An 18,744-nucleotide genomic window follows, 5' to 3' on the forward strand; every position below is an offset into this window, starting at 1 on the left:
ACGCGCCGAAACCGTTAAAGGGGGATAGTGATGATGTTTATCTACTTTATGGACAACTACTCTCACGGTCAAGGTCTTTTGATTAGATGATGATGACTTATATGTTCGCATAGAGCTCCCCACATTGGTTATATTGAGAAAGCATTCACTTCATTGTCCATTATTATATATATAACACAAACTCTCTCAACTATGAATTCAGAGGTAAAATCTGATAACGATAAATATGATCGAAGAAAGAAGACACCAAGAAGTCATAGTGAGCAAGTTTGATTGGAAGTGAAATGAAAATCTATAGAAAAGAAAGTAATAGGATTTGTTATACGATTGATCAGAAAAAGAAGTAAAAGAAAAGAGAAGAGAAACAAATCCTTATTGTCCATTTTGAGAATTACCATTTATTTGTTGTTGTTGTTGTGAGTTTCATGCATGTTCACGAATAGAAGCAAGTTTGAGGGTGAAGAGATGGAATTTCAATCAAATTATACAGGAACACATGAGGTTCCGTTGACAGCTTGGTATCCTTGTTTACAGGTGTATACTATAGTCAATATAATGAGTTAGAATGGATACAAACAACATCAGACTCAATTACTCACCAGCACATGTACCAACTTCACAACCGACAGCAACGGAGTGAGGAATTTGAGTACAATCTTGACCACCTTGACCGATACAACCACCACATGATTCAAGTTCGGTTGCGAAATCGATACATTCGTATGACCATTCACCGCCTGAAGGCGTTTCAACAGTACTAACAGTCGGAAAAAGAGGTTAATCTCCATGGACCGGTATCATCTTCTGATCAAATGTGTGAGAGAAAGACTTACCAAGCGTGTAAATCGGCAGGACAATACATTTTATCAAGATCATTTTGAGGGAAAGAAATGGTTTTTTGTTGAGAAAGATCTCTTTTGTAGCCACCACCGTAACCGCCACCGTAACCGCCTTTGTTACCACCTTTACCAGCACCTTGAGAAGGACCAGTGTGACCACCACAACAGTCTGTTCGTCACCAAAAAGCAAAAAGCAAAAAAAAAACAAAAAACGTGTAAGTCGTTGACTTGTACTACGTATGTATACATCAAAAGAAGAAAATGAATACACACGGTTTTGTTCATCCCAGTCATCACAGTCAGGTTCAGGAGATCTTGGGTGTAAAGGTTTGCAAACTTTGTGACCTTTGTGCCAGAACCAACCTATGAGGGTATACATTGTTAACATCGAAACAATAAACGTCAATACAAATATGCACAATGGACTTACCACCTGGACATTTAATACCACTTGGGCATTCACCTCTTGGTGGGTTATGTTCCCATGAGTTTTCACAACATGAGTTTGATCGACCGTGCCACCATTGACCACCATGACATTTACCAGGTGGTTTTACACATTTGTGAGCGTTTTTGTCATATGTGTAACCTGGAGATAGCGCAAGTAAGTATTGTTTTACTCGAAACATACTGTGTATGAAGATTGGCGAACTTACCTTCACCGCAATCACATGGTGAAACTTCTTTAGGAGGGATACAACTGTTTGATAAATGAAGAGTATTGGTTATCCGGAGTGAACTAACTCGAATAGTGTAGAAAAGAGAAGGGATAACGTACCATCCAGCTTTGAAATGTTGACTCCAACCGAACGGACAAGTGTTTGATGATGCTGGACTACATAATGCAAAACACAAGTCAGTGTATCATTCTACTACATTCTAACAAACATATTGATCGAAAAGCTGAGATAGTTGGGATAAGGGAACAGAAGCTTACGGTTGTCTAGTATGATCGGAACAACAGAGGGGACCACCTTGGAAATTAGTGAAGAAAGAACCTGAAGATGAACACCAATCTTTTTGTTGATGATCTGCTCTATCTCTAATTTGAGTACTACAACCAAAGTTGAAATGACCACCTCTTGACCAACCGTTATAACCACCTGCTGAAACGGTTGAAGCGAATGAAAGAAGGGTAACGAGAATTGAACCTGATAACATCATTTTAATAGACGCCTAAGGATAGAGAGGGGAATGGGGACAGGTGAGGATGGAGACGATTATGGGTTGAAAAAAGTAAAAAGTGAAAAAGAAAAGGTTGTGACTTCTATTGAGAGATTGATGATATATGAATAATATATCGCTCGTGGATAAAGGAGTGAGTTATTTATGAGAAAACGAAAAATAGAAAACAAGAATTCGTGGGGGAAAGAAAAAAGTCTTTCTTCTGAATAGCTTTATAACAAAGGGAACATAGCATCAAAAGTGTCATTTAGTACATCTTTAGCCTTTTATGAGCTGGTAAGTGCGTGTGAACTGATGATACATTTAGACTGTAACAACATCCTTTACACAATTCTTTTTTTACCCCTTGTTGTCGTTGTTCAGTAAAACACACGGTGTCCTTAACGAGGTAAAGAAGAAGGAAAAAAAAGGTCAATACTGTAGAAGGTCAGAGCGATCATTTCCAAGGATACTGTTTTTTTCCATAGTATCGCATCATATCAGTGAATGAACATTCTGCTCTTACTCCGCATATAATGCCTTCAAGTAGGGATTTGATGGAAGCTAAACATTTCAAAAAAAAAAAAACCGAACAATGAGTCTATTCATAGTCTATACAGATACCGAACACAACCATGGCTTACAATATTATTCTCCATCTCTTCTCAACTTCCCGTATCCCACAAATCTTGAGCGATATCGTTGTTATGGTAGTATACAATCAAAACACGCTTTGACATGAAACAATCAGGTTTTTTTTTGTATGTTTTTGGGGCGTTAAAGCAACAGACAGGGTGGTATACTTTAGACCAAAGGATGTGATGTAAGCCAGAAGAGATTCTGGACATTATTACTGTAGTGTATCTGGAAATATGAACAATGCGTTGTTGTCATTGATGTTAATTAAGGGTTACATGTTTCAGGTTACGCTTTGACCAGCTGACTAATGATCGTTGATTGTTGGATTACTATAAATTATTGCCGATGTATCGCCCCGTCAATTTCATCTACGGCCGCCTGGAGCCGTCGTATATCCTACGTTATCCATTTTTATCTTTAAAAAAGTGTTTGTGCCTTTATCACAAGCTCACTGGGTTACACACAAGTCGATCCTTCTTCACACAATCCTCTTTCTCGCAATTTTGTCTGTCAGGTGTAACATTGTATTGGCGTTTATTCGTGTATGAGAATACAATACTGCCAAGTGCTCTTTGACATCTATTCTCGGATGTATTTGCAGAGTGGTGAAGAAACGTGCTACCGCGATGTCCAGCATGAGTAGATAATCGGTCATAAAGGTCATTAATGACGTTGGAGACAGCTACTCATGATGTTGTATGAGTGAAAGAGTCAATTACCACCCTCAAACCAAGCAATAAAAGTCGGGCTGTCTCGGGAGTAACATGAAACGTCCGATGGGTTTGTGCGTTATTGTTGTAATAGACTGTGTTATCTTATTGTTGTTCGTCATCGAATATTCCAGCGGAGTCGCTTGGCGCCCTATATGCTGAAATGACGCCGTAAGCTGTCTGCTTGTCCAAGGTACATCCGTAAGATACTTGAGTGTGTTCTTCAATATAACGTTGAGGATCAAACGCAATTGACGGAGATGTGGAATGTATGATTTAAACAATAAGAAACTGAACTTGTCTGTACAAAGTAACTCATCATACACCCCGCAAGACCCACGTGGGGCTCACCAATCCTGAGCGGTATCAAATTTATCAACTCTGAGGAGCATGACGTGGGATAATTGCGCGAAGGGCTCTTTGCCGCCACTGATTCTTGTTGATTTCTAACTTCAAAGGAATTGAACATGACTAACTTCGATATCTTATCTCGAATCCTTCGCTAGTATCCTGTTAAAACAGCTGCAAGACATAGAATACGAAAGAAAGATGGCAGCCAAACACGATATCAACGTAAGTGAATCAAGAATGTCAATCTGTATATTTCAAAGAAAGAAATCACTTATTCGCGCTAAACTCGTTGATCTTTTCCTTCTCGATATTTAGAAAGTAGGAGTGGAAAGTTCTGATTTCCCTATACTGTAAGTTTTTCTTACCTTGTTTGTTCAGAAGGAGTGAATCTATGGCTAATTTCCTCTTCAATCATAGGTGTGAAACATGTATGTTAGCTGCTGATTGAATTTTTCCACCGCACATAAGCTAAATCTTATCATCATTAATAGGTCTCGGTCCTAATCCCTATGTTCGAATGGTCAGTTGTCTCTTCGAAAAACTATTCATAATCCCGTTGTCTATGTTCTATCGATCAAATCAACTGATTCGTATTGCGTCCTTTTCGTAGACGAAGCAGGAGTTCGGAAATGAATGTAAGATATGCAATAGACCATTTACAGTATTTAGATGGAATCCAGGAGCTGGTGGTAGATATAAGAAAACAGAAATTTGTAACACATGTGCAAAGATAAAAGGTGTTTGTCAGACGTGTCTATTGGATCTGTAAGTGTCTCACTCTTAATGAACAGTATTAGTGTAGTGTGGAACTAATCTTGGATATTGATGATAGCGAATACGGATTACCAGTTCAAGTTAGAGATGCCGCTTTAGGGCGTAAAGCTCAAGCGCCTACATCAGATATAAATAAACGTGAATATTCACCTTCTTCCTCAGAGATATATGCTATGTAGAACGTTGCTAATGGGATTACTTCTTTAACTCTGTAGAATATTATATACAGAATTTGGAAGCACAAATGGCAGATTCACCTGATGGAACAACGTTTGATTCAGAAGTAGCTAATAAAGCAGGAAGAGAAATGTTGAAAGGTTTAGCAAGATCAGATCCATATTATAAAAGGAATAGACCACATATATGTAGTTTCTTCGTTAAAGGTGAATGTAAAAGAGGAGGTGAATGTCCTTTTAGGTGAGTCAAATAATAGATCGATATAGAGTATCCGTTACAAAATTTCAATGTTTACTTATTTAATATCTGATCAAATAGACATGAAATACCAAAAGAAGGAGAGTTATCAAAACAAAATATGGTTGATAGATATTATGGTAAAAATGATCCGGTAGCTAAAAAAATGTTAAGAGAATCAGCTGAAAGTAAAGGTATGAAAGCACCCGAGGACAAATCTATAGTAAGTAATTTATATCACTATCACTATGTTATATCTTGTATATTTACTGATGGTTTATCTGATTTTCATAGACAACTTTGTTGTTCCTTGGATTACCACAAACGACGGAATCTGAAGTTAGATCAGCATTGGTAGCATATTGTCCATTTGTTAAACCTATAGATTTAAGATCGATAACAATTGTTGATGCCTCACGTAGGTCTATTCATCGTTAATCGCTAATGTCATTGATCTTTAAATTTTTCAAGTTCTGCTTTGACTGACAATATGGCTTTTGTTTTCATTTTCATCTGACAGACTGTGCATTCATAAATTTCAAACAAAGGAGTTTGGCTGAAAGGTCAGCTGAAGCATTATCAGCTCAAGGTGGTATAGAAGTTGGAGGTAAAAAAGCAAAAGTCTTATGGGGTAAAGCGAGACCGCAGAAAGGTAAACAACCTTCTACATCAAATGAAGCTAGTGGATCTGAAGTTGGAATAGTGACGAAGAGCTAATAGTATGGAAGATGTAAGGAATTGTTGGGAATGGTCATAGTAAAATATCAGAGTCGACGTATTTGAGAATTAGGTCTACCGTCTCATTTGTCATTGCATAGTTGGACCGCGGAGATGAATACGGCTTCATGTACAACTGGCATGTATACATTATAAGATCAAATCAGTACAGGATTCGATCCCATATCGTCCACTACTGCTATTTTAGCAAACAAAGTAATCGTGTGAGACGTCGGTTCTACCTGTGCATTTTTATTCAGATTTTAGTCATCTTTCCTTAGTCTTTTCCTGCACCTAAAGCTTTCCAATCGATACCACCTTCAGGACCATATTTAACTTTGAGCCATTCATTTGCTTTTTTGAAATGATTATTACCTAAAAAACCTCTACTTGCTGATAAAGGTGAAGGATGTGCTGATTTAAGTATTAAATGTTTCCTCTAAGATTTCATGGGGAAAAGCAAAATACAATAAGAATTAGTTGCGTTGACCGACTGATAACGGAATTCAATTAACTGAACAATCACTTACTTGGTCCACACCTGCACACATCTTAGCTGCATGTGCGCCCCAAGCCATAAAGACTACACCATTTCCACCTGGGACTTTATCGTTTGTTGAAGAACCTATAGAAGGTCCAGGTGATAATCTGGAAGTAACGACTTTTAGAACTGCTGCTGTAAATGTATCCCAACCTTTATTCGCGTGCGATCCAGCCTATTGTATCATTTTGATTTAAATTAGCGAAATATATCCCAAATACATACCTTAGGTACGGAATAGCGGAAATGAGAGAATTTTTGATTTCATGACTAACCTCATGAGCTCGAACGGTTAAAGACGTATTTAGCAGAAGTACACCATGTTTGGCCCATTCAGTCAAGTCCCTATATTAGTGTAAATACAAAGGTTTCAGTAAAACATTCAAAAGAAATGGCTCAAGCACAAAGAATGAGATTGTCGTAAAAGTTCTTCGTAATTGGCCAAACCCACCCATGTTTCGGTATCACAAATTCAGGTATCTCATCGTGCATTTCTTTATACATGTTTCGCAAAGAAGGTGGTATCCTAACTCCTTTTCTGACTGAAAATGCTAAACCCTATAGTCAATCGATGTTGATTTAGCGATAGAGTAAGAACGATATGTTGTGGACTAAATACTGTCTTACTTACATGCGCTTGTCCATCATCCTTTTTAGCCGTATTCGGAATCAGCATTAAACCGACCATTGAAGTAAAACACTTGGGAAACACTTACATGATATGGATCTTGACCTACAGTATGATATATTTGTTAGTTTGTTAGGCTATGAACATGGGAACAGAAATTAACAACATATTGTAGAAACTTACCTATTATCACTACTCTAATATCTTTTAGGGGACATAATCTAGACCAAGAATATATATCTTCAGCTATCAAGATGAATTACATAAGATACGAATCAGCTCTAGGGTGTCGAAATGTAGGTATATTTATTTGAATTGAAAAAGATATATTGCTAACCTGGTGGGAAAACCTTTTTCGTTTTTTGTTCATTTGTAACGAATTCCTTCAACTAGTTGATTTCTAGTTAGTCACTACCTTTCTTGTGTTTCTGAGTATTGTAGTACCTACATTCAAGAAATACGGTTTTGTCAATTCATCTTGTAAAGCTAATAACCAATCTTCACCGATAGTATTCAATTCTAAATCTAATTTATTGATCCATTTTGGATTTTCCGATATTTTTTGTCTTAATTCTTCACGTGTTTTTGATCTCATTATAGGTAATTTACTTGGCGATGATAAAGTTGAAGATGTTGATAATGCATTCTTAGCAGGTGATTTAAGAAATATATCTGCTACTTCTGAATTCACTCAGATAACAGCAAGTCAACCTTGTGTGTCCTAACGCTGATGTGCGAGTTTAGAACTGACTCACTTGTACTTGACGGACTAGTATTTGTATTGGTCTTCTGCTTCTTAGCTGATGGTTCACCTGACTCGTGATCCCCATTATCTCGATTCACAGCTGCAGCTTCAGCTGCACCCTCTTGTATAGCCCTTTTAGCGGCTTCACTTAAAGTACTTTTTCTCTTTTCTGGAGTAGATGTCGTAGACGTTGTCGCTCCATTAGCTGTAGATGCCGTTGAAGCTGCATTTGCTACAGCTGTCGTAGTTGGCTTGAAGTATGATGCGATTGATTTTGCTTGAGGTGGCATTGTGACGATTGTATTGAATATTGTTTCTGCTTATATTTACGCTGTATGATAGAGGGATTGAGGCCCTGTGAGATTCTATCTATCAGAATAAACATGTACTAAGATGATAGATCTTCTTGGTGGTCTTCTTCCTAATACGCGACTGACATTAATTTCTTGTAATTTCAGGTGATGATAATCGATCGAAATGATTCCGCTGATAACGCGTCATAAACACGTGGCTGTTTGGCAGTTTGGCTTCTGAATCCGGTCTGTTCGGGATGCATTATTAGCATACAAACGTCCTATCTCTCTATTTATAAACATCGTTATCTTTGAACTCTTATCGTTTATACCTGAAGCATTTCATTTGTAACTTTCCCCTACTCAAGTAGCAATTGACTTTCATATAATCACTTGGAATTTTTACTGGGTTTCGTCAAGCTAAGATGCCTCCTTCACCTACACCCAATGCACCTACGAACATCGAGGACCTCAGAGAGTTGTTGAAGAATGATAACAAAGTCAAAGTAGCTGGTACGTTTCGTGATAAAGCAGTATGTACAGATTATACTAATACTAATAAATGCTATTGATGTCACGTAGGTGTCGATGTTGATGGAGTATTGAGAGGTAAAATCATGTCAAAGGATAAATTCCTTAGTTCAGTCAAAAGTGATGGATTTGGTTTTTGCTCTACCATTTATGGATGGGATAGTAAGTGATTTGCATTTGGCTTTTATAAAGAAGGTATATATCGCTATATCCTGAGGCTTCCCGGATTTTTAATACTAACTGACTCTACCTAACTCAGTACATGATTTAGCATACGGTAAAGAATTGTTGGTAGCAAACTGGTCAAATGGATATAGAGATTTATGGGCAGTGATTGATTTATCAACATATAGAAGATTAACCTGGGAGAAGAATATACCTTTCTTCTTATGTAGTTTTATTGTACCTGAAACAAATGAGAAATTGACTGTGGATCCAAGAAGTTTGTTACAGGAAATATTGGAGAATGGGAATGGGAAAGAGCTGGGTTATCAAGCTATGGCTGGAGCTGAATTTGAGGTGAGTGGTTGAGGGGAATCGATTATAACGAGGAAGGTTTAGGATTGAAAGAGAAACCATCTGCATTCTGATTCTCCAATTGTAAAGCTGATTCCGGTTGTCCGCTACTTATCTGACATAGTACTTCCAATACAAAGAAACAGCTCAATCACTAGCAGATAAGAAGTTTCACGATTTGAAACCGTTGACACCAGGTAGTAAGTTAGCTTTTACCTTCACCCGCTCATTCTTTATTAGCTTAGCTGATGATTTTTAAACTTTAGTGCACGGATACTCCTTGTTACGGCCAACAATAAATCAAGATTATTTCCATGACCTATACGATATGGCTACGGATTTTGGTATTGAAGTGGAAGGTCATCGTGAGTCTTGCTGTCTCGCACTGAATATACATGCTGCTTGGAGTTACTGAACATTCAAAGCTGAAACGGATCTGAATTACAGACACCGAGACTGGTCCAGGTGTATTTGAGACTGCTTTGGCATATACCGATGCTGCTAGAATGGCAGATAACGCTTGTTTATTCAAGCTTGTAGCGAAGTCGGTGGGAATGAAACACGATATCATGCCTACTTTTATGGCTAAACCTTGGGGAGATGTAAGTTTGTATGATTGGTAATTTGGATCATGAATGTTTAGCTGATACGTTTTGATAAATCAGCTTCCTGGCTGTTCAGGGTGGGTTTACGACTTGGTCAAAATTAACAGCGATACGTGAGAATTAACATCATATTCTTAGGCATATACATGTATCTTTACGTGATGCGAGCGGTAGAAACGTATTCGCAGTAACGGAAGAAGAGGAGAAATCCGGTGGAAGGAAAGATGCAGAATTTGACGACGTCAGATATCTCAGCAAAGAAGCTGAGTGGTTTTTGGCTGGGTTGCTGGAGGGTATGCCAGATGGTGAGTAGATGGATCTTTGGATAGATCATGCTCTTAGAAGAAATATAGAATACAACTAATGCCAAACTCCTTAGTTGTACCTATGTTCTGCCCAACGATAAATTCTTACAAACGTCTACAGGGTGGTCAGGTAAGCTATTCATGTTGCTGGCAGTCTAGCGTGGCTGATGGTACGACATGTTTCAGGCAATGTGGGCTCCTGATACCGCTTCTTATGGATATGACTCCCGTGCAGCATCTGTGCGGATATTATCAGGTCCAGGTGTGAAAGGCTATGCTACCAGATTCGAAGTAAGAGTACCAGGTGCCGATGTAAGTATAGTATCATAATGTAATATCAACAGGAAGAAGGCTGTTGAGAAGAGAATGCTGATATTATACCAGATGAACCCTTACTATGCGCTTTCTGCGATATTCGCGCTCGGTTTGAGAGGAATCAAGAATAAAACCAAATTACCGTATGGTCCACTGAACTCGCCAGGAGTGACTAGAGATACAGTCAAACATCTACCTACATCCTTGGAGACTGCTGTTGATGCATTCATGGCTAAAAGTAGTATAGCCAGAGAGGTGCTTGGGGATTACTTTGTTGATCATTATGGAGGTACAAGACAACATGAGTTGGATCTTTGGAAGAAGACTGTAACCGATTGGGAAGGTGAGCACATATTCGGGTTGAGTTTCGCCTGACTGTTCAAGTATAAGCTGATCATTATATTACATTGTAGTCGCAAGATACTTCGAACTGGTATAATTTCAACATTTGCAGATAATCATCGACCAACCAGTATTATTCACCACCAGTGCTGTATACAATAGAGAGCAGGTTGGGGTCCTAGTATGCAAATCTTTGGTCCGCTAATCCATGTACCAATCACGTAACTACACATACATCATGGTTTATTTCTTCGTCTTGTGCGCATGACAAATGTCGTCCTAAGCCGACTCATCGTTACGATTGCTTCTGCCCCAGTCATCCAGCATCCAAAAAAACTACAGCACTCGGGATTCCCAAGTGGTCCCCCACCTTGGTACTGACCGAGCGATAGGCAGCTTAAGCTTCGCCGAGCAGACGAGAGGCGGCGTTTTCTACCTTCTATGACCGTAGATGGAATCTTTGCTGCCATGCAAGGTTATATGTGATCTTTTGGAAGCGATAAAGGCACTATCAAATTATCGTACTCCATGACTAATATAAGCTTTATCAGATACCGCCGGCATGAGCTCTCTCGGTATAATAATAGTGCTTGTTGTTTATCCGGAAAAGTTTTGAATTGTGGAGCGTGTTTATGATGTTTCTCGCTTAAACGCCAAAACCATGATGTAAGGTTAATTTATGTATATGATTGAAAGTAAAGAGATAACTTCTTTGAGTTGTGGGCGCTAAAATCTCTAGTCAGTTTCTGAATACCTTGTTCTTCTTCTTCATACCTAACCTTGACCTGCTTCACCCTCAAAAATTCTTCTTTTCTTTAAAGGACCTTTCTTTCTCCTTGCTAGAAGTATACCTTTTGTAAATTCACTTTACACCCCACGGGACCCCCTTTCTTTGTTCTTGGAAATTAAACAACCCTGTCTGTAACGCTTGAGACCAAAATATTATAGAATCTAGTTTTGAGATCATATTCAGACGATAAAATTTGATCAGTATATAGCTTAACTCATTGTTCAACCTTTCAATCCTTTTCTCCTTTAATTACTCACCCACATAATCGTAAGAGTATAGTAACTCAAGATGGCTGGTTTACTCGGTGCATACTCTTCTTTCTTGTCTAGAAGACCTGTGATAGGTGGTATGGCTTCTTCTGCTGTAAGTTGAACGATTTCATTTCTGGAGAATCAAATGCAAGGCTAAGCTTGTTTTTCTGGTATGGCTCATAGGTTCTCTTCGCTACTGGTGATGGTATGTTTGCACAATTTCTTCAATATAACGCGTCTCAATCTTAACCATTACTTTATGCTGTGGTATCAAGAACATACAGCTTGAATATTTGGAAGAATAAGCAGCTAATTTGAAATTCTTCGATATTCGGTAATAGTCGTAGCACAACAATTGATCGAAAAGAAAGGTAAAGATCATGATTTCGTTAGAACTGCGTAAGTTTGTCTTATCTCGCATATAACGATAGGTTCACCACAAGAATGTCAATATTGATCAAACGGTTTCCAAAAAATACCTCTATTCCTTCTTCTTTGAATATCGTTTCCAATCGAAACATTACAATTCCAATCACAAACGACAGTCGAATCGTAGTATGGGGTGGTGGTATATTCGCACCAGCAGTAACAGTATGGTTTAGAACTTTAGAAAGATTACCTATCAAAGGTAAATGGCCAGCTACTTTTGCAAGAGTTGGTTTAGATCAATTTGTCTTTGCTCCAATCGTATTGACTGGTAAGTAAACTCCTTACAGTAAACCATAGATAGCGTTTATGATCGATCAAACGATCAAGTAGAGGAATGAATTTGTACTTTGGATAACTAACTTGATGTTCTCCATTTGATCATTTTAGGTTTCTTCCACGCTATGACTCTCATGGAAGGTAAATCACTTGCAGATGCTAGAGCTAAGTGGAAAGAGGTGAGCTTTTTGATCTCGGCCTTGTTGACACACCTCCCCCTGTCCTTACCATCCCTTTCTGCTGCTCTCCATGGGACGCTCTATTTGGTTTTTTCCTATCCTCTCTCCTATCCAATTATACTTCCCTTTCTCCGTGCCTCCCTACACCGCATCCCTTTCTGTTTCTTCTCTTCTAAATAACTCATTGTGCTAATCACACAATATTATTCAGGCCTTTGTCCCAACTTTGAAAGCGAACTGGATGTTGTGAGTACATTGCCTTTAAAATTGTATATAGCTAACTGGACGATCACCCGTGAATACAGATTCGTTCCCTTCCAAACTCTTAATATGGGTGTAAGTACATTTACTTCAACTCGTTTCAAACCAAAAATCTCTCAGACCCTTCTAGTTTGCGAAGTGTGAATTTAAAACAGAGATTGATTCCTTCTTCTTTTTTCATTATTCTGTTCAGTTCATTCCACTTCAATATAGATTATTAGCAATCAATGGTGTTAACATTCCATGGAACGCTTTCTTATCTTTACAAAATGCCAAACCTAAACAAGTTGAAAAAGCTGAAAACGATTTAAAACAAGCTTAAGATCGTATATCAAGTCAGTTTAAGGTTCTGAGAAGGATTCGTAGTATGGGAGAGGGATGATAATATAATGTACCTACAAATCTACTTTGGGAATCTGGATTTAAACATTCAGAGAGAGCGATGAAAATACTTGAGCTTGATTTAATGGATTTACACGATAAGGAAAAGGATGATGGGGAAATGGGAGACATGAAACTATAGATGAATATATACCTTAAAGGAGATTTTACTTTTCGGTCAAATAGAATGTAGATAATCGATCAATACAATCGATAAAATCATATATGTCCATAAGTAGTACAATGGGAACATTAAATAATGATTGCATGCTCGAGCAATATGATAAGATCTTTACGATGAGTATACAGTCAGACGAGATCTATTCAAGCAAAATGAAAGAAAAAAAAAGTACATCTATAAGTATATATATATGACAACTGATAGCTTCGCTCCCCCGCTTCCCCTTCAATCTGTATTATCAATGCCATGATGACTGCAGGTTATCCAATTCTCAAAACTCGTCGTTTGTTATTGCTTACTACCCAAATTCATTGTTCCGAACTTTTCTTGTAAATCTTGTTTAATACTATCATCCTCGGTTGAACTTAATTCTTCTTCACTTAATCTGGTTATACCAACACCGGCATCACTTCCAACTCTACCTCTTGTCCTTATCGTAGTAGTTGGAAGATCGTTGTCTTCTTTATCTTTGTCTCTACCTAGAGAAGAAGGTGCGGTTCTTTGACCTTTCAATGCTCTATTGTTGTTGCTAGATGACTGTGGTAATCCTGGATAACCACTTATACCTTGACCTGTATTTATATTGTTCAATAATGGTAAACCAGTCGAAGTCGAAGTCGAAGTATTAGAAGAATAAGAAGTTGAGATTCCTGATGATCTTCTTGCATAAGGTGATTTATAACCACTGCTTGTATAAGTTGTTTGCTGTTGCTGATCATTCTCTTGTACTGCACTCGGTGTATTCGGTAAAATGGCAGAGGACTCTCTTATACCTAAACCTACACCTTTGTTACTTAATCCCACATCTCTAACCGGACTATGTGATGGACTAGAATACGATGATGGTCTATAAGAATTATTACTTGCAGGTTCACCAAAACCACCTCTAAGTAAGACTGGACCTCTCCTCGATCTAACAGAATCAATATTTGTATTGGTATTTGAAGTCCCTCCTGTAGTTTGAGGTGACAAATTACCAATCCCTCCTACACCACCAGAAGAAGAAGAAGGCATACCTGCTGATCTGAGAGGATTTGAGGATATATGTTCTTCATCTAAAACTGTTACATCTCTACCTCTACCAGGTAAACTTCTAGCTGCACAATTACCTGAAGTAAGTTGGGAAGTCGGATGCTGGTTAAGATTATCAGCTGATTTGAGAGCTGTCATAGGGCTAGCTGTAGCTGGTGATCTAGAGTAATATGGTGATAAGACATTTAATCCTGAACTGGAACCTGGTCCTAAAGGTGATTTTTCACCTGATGTTTGTCTTCTATATGATGGTCTTCTTTCTTGCTCATTCTGTGATAAACCAATAGGAATCGCTCTTCTGCTTGCTGAGCTTGGTCTTGACGCACTTAACAGTCCGATAGATGAAGGATTAGTAGAGTTTGAGCCAGATCCTCTAGCAGGAGAAGAAATGCCAGATTCTATCGCTGAACTTGAATTAGGTGCAAAGGATGGAGGGGTATTCAACGAGAATGATCCTGCCATACGTTTCAACTCTTCATCTACTTGTTGCCTTGTCATAGGTACTCGACCGCCATAAGCTGCGCCTCCACCTGAGCTTGGCGAGCCAGAATGGGAAGTCAGTAGAGGTGAAGGTGTAAGCGGTATGGAAGGTGCTGACAGTGATGAGGAGGTTGAGGGTTGATGAGACCGTGAAGAAGATTGAATTGCGTGAGCAGCCAGTGAAGGTGGTTGAGGCAAAGCATCCAGAGTCTTTAAGAAAGCTTGAATATCATCCTCGTCGGGAGCAGGCAATCGACTACTGGCACTGATGCTTGGTCCTTCCAAGCTATGTCTCAAACCACTCTCTCTGGTGCTTGTCCGACGAAGTAAGCTTTGTCCTATAGCTACAGAGCTACTAGGTAGACTACCTTCACCTGCGCTACTTCCTTGAGATCCACCGGTGTTGTGAGGGGACACCCCGCCAGCTGGTCCACTTACCGCTCTACCTGATCGTTGCGATAATGAAGATGAATACCGCTTGATAATTCCAGGCGGACCAGTGTTCGACGATAAGGAAGACTCGCGCTCCAATGACTCGGGGATAAAAGGTGACGATGCGCTTGGTGTCATGTAATATGGTCTTCCTGATATACTTCTGGGAACAGGCTGTTTGGTGAAACTTAAGGAAGATGGAGATATAGTTGATTGTCCAGGAGGGGGGGAAGTTGCTGGTATCTGTACACCGACACCCGACATGGCGCCAGTGACCGGTGGTGAAGCCGATCCAGCGTACATGTTGGCGAGTTGAGCATGGGTGAAAGACCTTCCAGATTGCGATAGGAAAGAACTGGTCCTGCCTACGGAAGAAGGGCGCGAGTTTCCTATGACCGGACGAGCAGAGGAGGTTGTAGGTACGGGAGATCCCACATAAGCTTGAGGTGGTGTGGACCGCAGTAGCGAAGTTGACGGCGAGGCAGAAGCGAAAGGCTGGATGAAATGTCCGGAGAGTCGCCTCGCAGCCACGATAGCAGCAGGTGATGCCATGCTGGGGGATGGTGGTTCGTGACTCTGACCTTCTCTTTGGCCCGTGGTAGAAGCCCCTCCAGCAAACGGGAGTCCTTCGGCAAACGCACCCCACTTGTCAGCACCTAAACTGCTAGGGTTTATACGTTTTTCCTGGCTTGAGGGGACTCTATCACTTCCAGGTCGAGCGGCACTTGTCAATGAGCCAGCAGGTAAAGCGGGTTGTCGTAGAGGTACTGGAGATGACTTATTTTGTATAGGTGTAGGATTGGAAGGTAGTCTTGTCGAGGTGGGTATGGTTATCGGTTCGTCTTGAGTATTACGTCGAGATACAGTAGGGGTAAACCAATCTTCATCCATATCAACGAATTTCTCGCTTAGGACAGCTTCCATATCTTCTACATTGAAATCTACTTCAGGTCGATATTCTGTACTTAAAGTGAATTCATTACCAAACAGTTCTAATTTCGGGAAATCATATCTTTCAATTTCCTCAGGTTGAACTGATTCACCAGAGACTAATTCGTCAAGACCTGTATTTAAGCCAATTAATGCACGTTCCATTATTTCCCACGCTTCCGCTAGACCTTCAGGTGAATTTGGGAAACCTTCCGGACCCCATAATTTCAATCCCATACGAAGACCATTATTTGAACGTCTCAAACGACGAAACAAACGATAAGCTGGAAGTAAGCGTATAAGGGAAAATAATGCCCGGAAGTGTATTATCCCCAATCGATAGGCTGTGTGAGGGGCTAGTTGAGATGTAGATGGAGCGCCGGGATGAGGAAGCCTGATATCATGAATGGTGTTATCAGTCTATCGTGGCTACGAGTAGATATGATAGTTTTGACTCACTGAGCTTGAAATGTCCACCTTTCTAGTATTATCCCAGATCTATTCTCCTTTTCCTTGCCTTTACCTTTTCCTGCTAGCCCGACATCTATGGGTATTTTTCCTTCACGACGATTCCACAATAGAGCTTGACCGTTAGGGATATCACTTGTGTCCAGAATAAATGCTATGAGTAATGGTGGGATAGTACATGATTCTGGAGACGGTGTTGAGCCGGATTCAGTGTATGGCTGATAAGATGATATTGAGCGATACAATTGTAAGTCAGATTTATACAAATCTACTTCAGGTAACATGAGATTGAACTATTGATGATCAAGCGATTTCAGTATATTTAGCTATCTCAGCAAATTTAAGAAAAGGAAGACAGCTTACCCATTTGTCTTTCTTCTTCTCCGTTGATTTCTTTCCAGTAGTTCCAGTCCCGCCATAATGAGTTAGTCTACCATCAACCAATACCCCTACAGTCTTTAGGTAAAATCTATATAAGACTTGATCAGATCTACTTGTTTGACTTGTACCTATTTGAGAGGATGATGCAGAAGAAGAAGCAAGATTTCTTTCTCCTGTTTGCTGTACCAATAAAGCGTTGGGATTAGGTGATCGAGATGAGGAAGAGGAAGGTAAATTAGGTCTAAGTGGTGTAGAAGACATGATCTGATTTATGGATTATGCTATTATATTGTGTATTGACATGTTGTATGCGGTATTATGAGTTCTCAGATGGATTGATATGAATGATCAATGAAAAATAACGATATGTTGTAAATCAGATGCGCGTTGATTAAGCTTAATATTATTGATGTGGGGATGAATGAGTATATGAACCGGTAAGGATGATAAGGCTAAAGCGGATTCATCGGATTTGGCTTGGACGATTATACGGCGGCGATGATTAACGTTGTCTATCTCTATGCACACGTCTTTACCACCACTAGGTATGTATGTATCAAGTCTGTAAGCTTATCTATTCGAATTGGTGATATACCTTGAGTAGCTGAAGGTAGGGAAATCTACATATACACGATGATGAAGAGGATGAATAGGATGATGATGGTTATCTCAGAAGCAAGCTGTAAGCGGCATATCGATAACGTGATGCGTCCTAGTTACTAGTCATCCGCTAAGCGGATATCACCGATCACACCTGTAGATATCCTCCGATCCTCTATCTAGATCTTCATTCATGGGTGAGTTAAACCAAACAATAGACGAGACAGGACTACATACACGAAGCTTAATCTCGGCTGGGCTATTCTGCAATCTCTTCTCATTCAACCATGCGGCACCGTCTTTGGGAGCTCGACAACTCAAAACGGGGATGCTTGTCACTTCTTCAAATCAAACACTACAAGCACTACCTATAACATCAAGGAGTTCTTCAGAAACGAGTAAAGCTTAATGATCCTCATCAGACATGCCGAATTGATAACCTAAACTTTCCCCACTAGCTCTTTGTATTATCTCTTCAGTAAATTGTGACCTTTGAATAATTTCCAATTCCCAAATTTCATTTAATCTAGCAACTGCGCAACGATGGCGCTTGGTTATTGTCTATTTACAGGTTGCGGTTTAAGCTCTTACCCGATTCTGCGTGTGTTGCCTTGATATACCTCGAGGACCAAATTTATATCAATTGGTTGATTTTACTGCTCGAGCAGCCATGTCGATTGACCATCAACCTTTAATAGACGAGATGATATATACCTTGTCCCACCGCTCATGTAGCATATGGATAAAGAGGAAATGGAAAAACAATCAACTTAGCTTGATCATTTTCTGGGCTATCTAATATGCAGATCGTTTGGCAGCTCAACTATGGGTTTCTCTTTATAAATCAGATATAGTGATATAGACTTAGGAGTAAATTCTTACTATGTCCAGAGATTTTGGGTTTGCAGGTACGAATTTATTTGAGTGCCATAGCTTGAGGTCAATTTAGCATCCCTGTGGAAGAATACGACATTTCTAGAGGTATCTGAGATGGCAATCCGACAGACTGTGCTGGCACATATTGACTCATGGGAAAATGGTGGAATTCCCCCAAATCAATCGAAGCAATGATAGGTCAAGTGCAGAAATTTGAGATCACTCAACCTCATATTTAATCCCCACCAAATCAAGTCCGTATCTAGAACTGAACGGAATCCCTCTAGATTCTCAAAATAAAACTGATCATATCGAAAACAGATAACTCCGATCCAACAACCTGCAAGTGTCGCTACTTGGTCGATTCG

The 18,744-nt window shown here is 39.5% G+C and overlaps 6 protein-coding genes across 6 annotated transcripts; 3 read left to right on the plus strand and 3 right to left on the minus strand.

The window, feature by feature from the left end:
- Positions 1-482: 482 nt before the first annotated feature.
- On the minus strand, positions 483-2,003 carry L201_007142 (uncharacterized protein; the record flags this gene model as incomplete). The annotated part of the gene is made up of 8 exons (XM_066222853.1): positions 483-541; positions 600-757; positions 834-1,008; positions 1,113-1,202; positions 1,270-1,428; positions 1,496-1,539; positions 1,618-1,674; positions 1,777-2,003. The coding sequence occupies 8 exons, from the start codon at positions 2,001-2,003 to the stop codon at positions 483-485; spliced, it is 969 nt and encodes a 322-aa protein (XP_066078950.1).
- A 1,898-nt stretch (positions 2,004-3,901) lies between these two features.
- On the plus strand, positions 3,902-5,608 carry L201_007143 (pre-mRNA-splicing factor SLT11; the record flags this gene model as incomplete). Its single annotated transcript, XM_066222854.1, has 10 exons — positions 3,902-3,925; positions 4,019-4,053; positions 4,121-4,131; positions 4,195-4,223; positions 4,314-4,468; positions 4,536-4,615; positions 4,693-4,894; positions 4,973-5,114; positions 5,186-5,309; positions 5,412-5,608. The coding sequence occupies 10 exons, from the start codon at positions 3,902-3,904 to the stop codon at positions 5,606-5,608; spliced, it is 999 nt and encodes a 332-aa protein (XP_066078951.1).
- A 277-nt stretch (positions 5,609-5,885) lies between these two features.
- Positions 5,886-7,812, minus strand: L201_007144 (uracil-DNA glycosylase; the record flags this gene model as incomplete). The annotated part of the gene is made up of 10 exons (XM_066222855.1): positions 5,886-6,047; positions 6,139-6,324; positions 6,425-6,494; positions 6,601-6,707; positions 6,781-6,798; positions 6,866-6,882; positions 6,961-7,023; positions 7,115-7,166; positions 7,226-7,458; positions 7,533-7,812. The coding sequence occupies 10 exons, from the start codon at positions 7,810-7,812 to the stop codon at positions 5,886-5,888; spliced, it is 1,188 nt and encodes a 395-aa protein (XP_066078952.1).
- A 428-nt stretch (positions 7,813-8,240) lies between these two features.
- On the plus strand, positions 8,241-10,526 carry L201_007145 (uncharacterized protein; the record flags this gene model as incomplete). The annotated part of the gene is made up of 12 exons (XM_066222856.1): positions 8,241-8,328; positions 8,398-8,508; positions 8,606-8,865; positions 8,987-9,062; positions 9,129-9,227; positions 9,310-9,464; positions 9,528-9,544; positions 9,606-9,772; positions 9,847-9,902; positions 9,959-10,084; positions 10,157-10,430; positions 10,501-10,526. The coding sequence occupies 12 exons, from the start codon at positions 8,241-8,243 to the stop codon at positions 10,524-10,526; spliced, it is 1,455 nt and encodes a 484-aa protein (XP_066078953.1).
- A 981-nt stretch (positions 10,527-11,507) lies between these two features.
- L201_007146 (protein SYM1) lies at positions 11,508-12,937 on the plus strand (the record flags this gene model as incomplete). The annotated part of the gene is made up of 8 exons (XM_066222857.1): positions 11,508-11,582; positions 11,654-11,675; positions 11,812-11,869; positions 12,016-12,167; positions 12,287-12,354; positions 12,566-12,600; positions 12,660-12,690; positions 12,809-12,937. 8 exons carry the CDS (start codon positions 11,508-11,510, stop codon positions 12,935-12,937), a joined length of 570 nt encoding a protein of 189 aa, XP_066078954.1.
- A 528-nt stretch (positions 12,938-13,465) lies between these two features.
- Positions 13,466-17,161, minus strand: L201_007147 (uncharacterized protein; the record flags this gene model as incomplete). The annotated part of the gene is made up of 3 exons (XM_066222858.1): positions 13,466-16,445; positions 16,511-16,812; positions 16,883-17,161. The coding sequence occupies 3 exons, from the start codon at positions 17,159-17,161 to the stop codon at positions 13,466-13,468; spliced, it is 3,561 nt and encodes a 1,186-aa protein (XP_066078955.1).
- Positions 17,162-18,744: the final 1,583 nt, after the last annotated feature.

This window comes from Kwoniella dendrophila, chromosome 10 (assembly GCF_036810415.1).
Source record: "Kwoniella dendrophila CBS 6074 chromosome 10, complete sequence".
Lineage (NCBI taxonomy): Eukaryota > Fungi > Basidiomycota > Tremellomycetes > Tremellales > Cryptococcaceae > Kwoniella > Kwoniella dendrophila.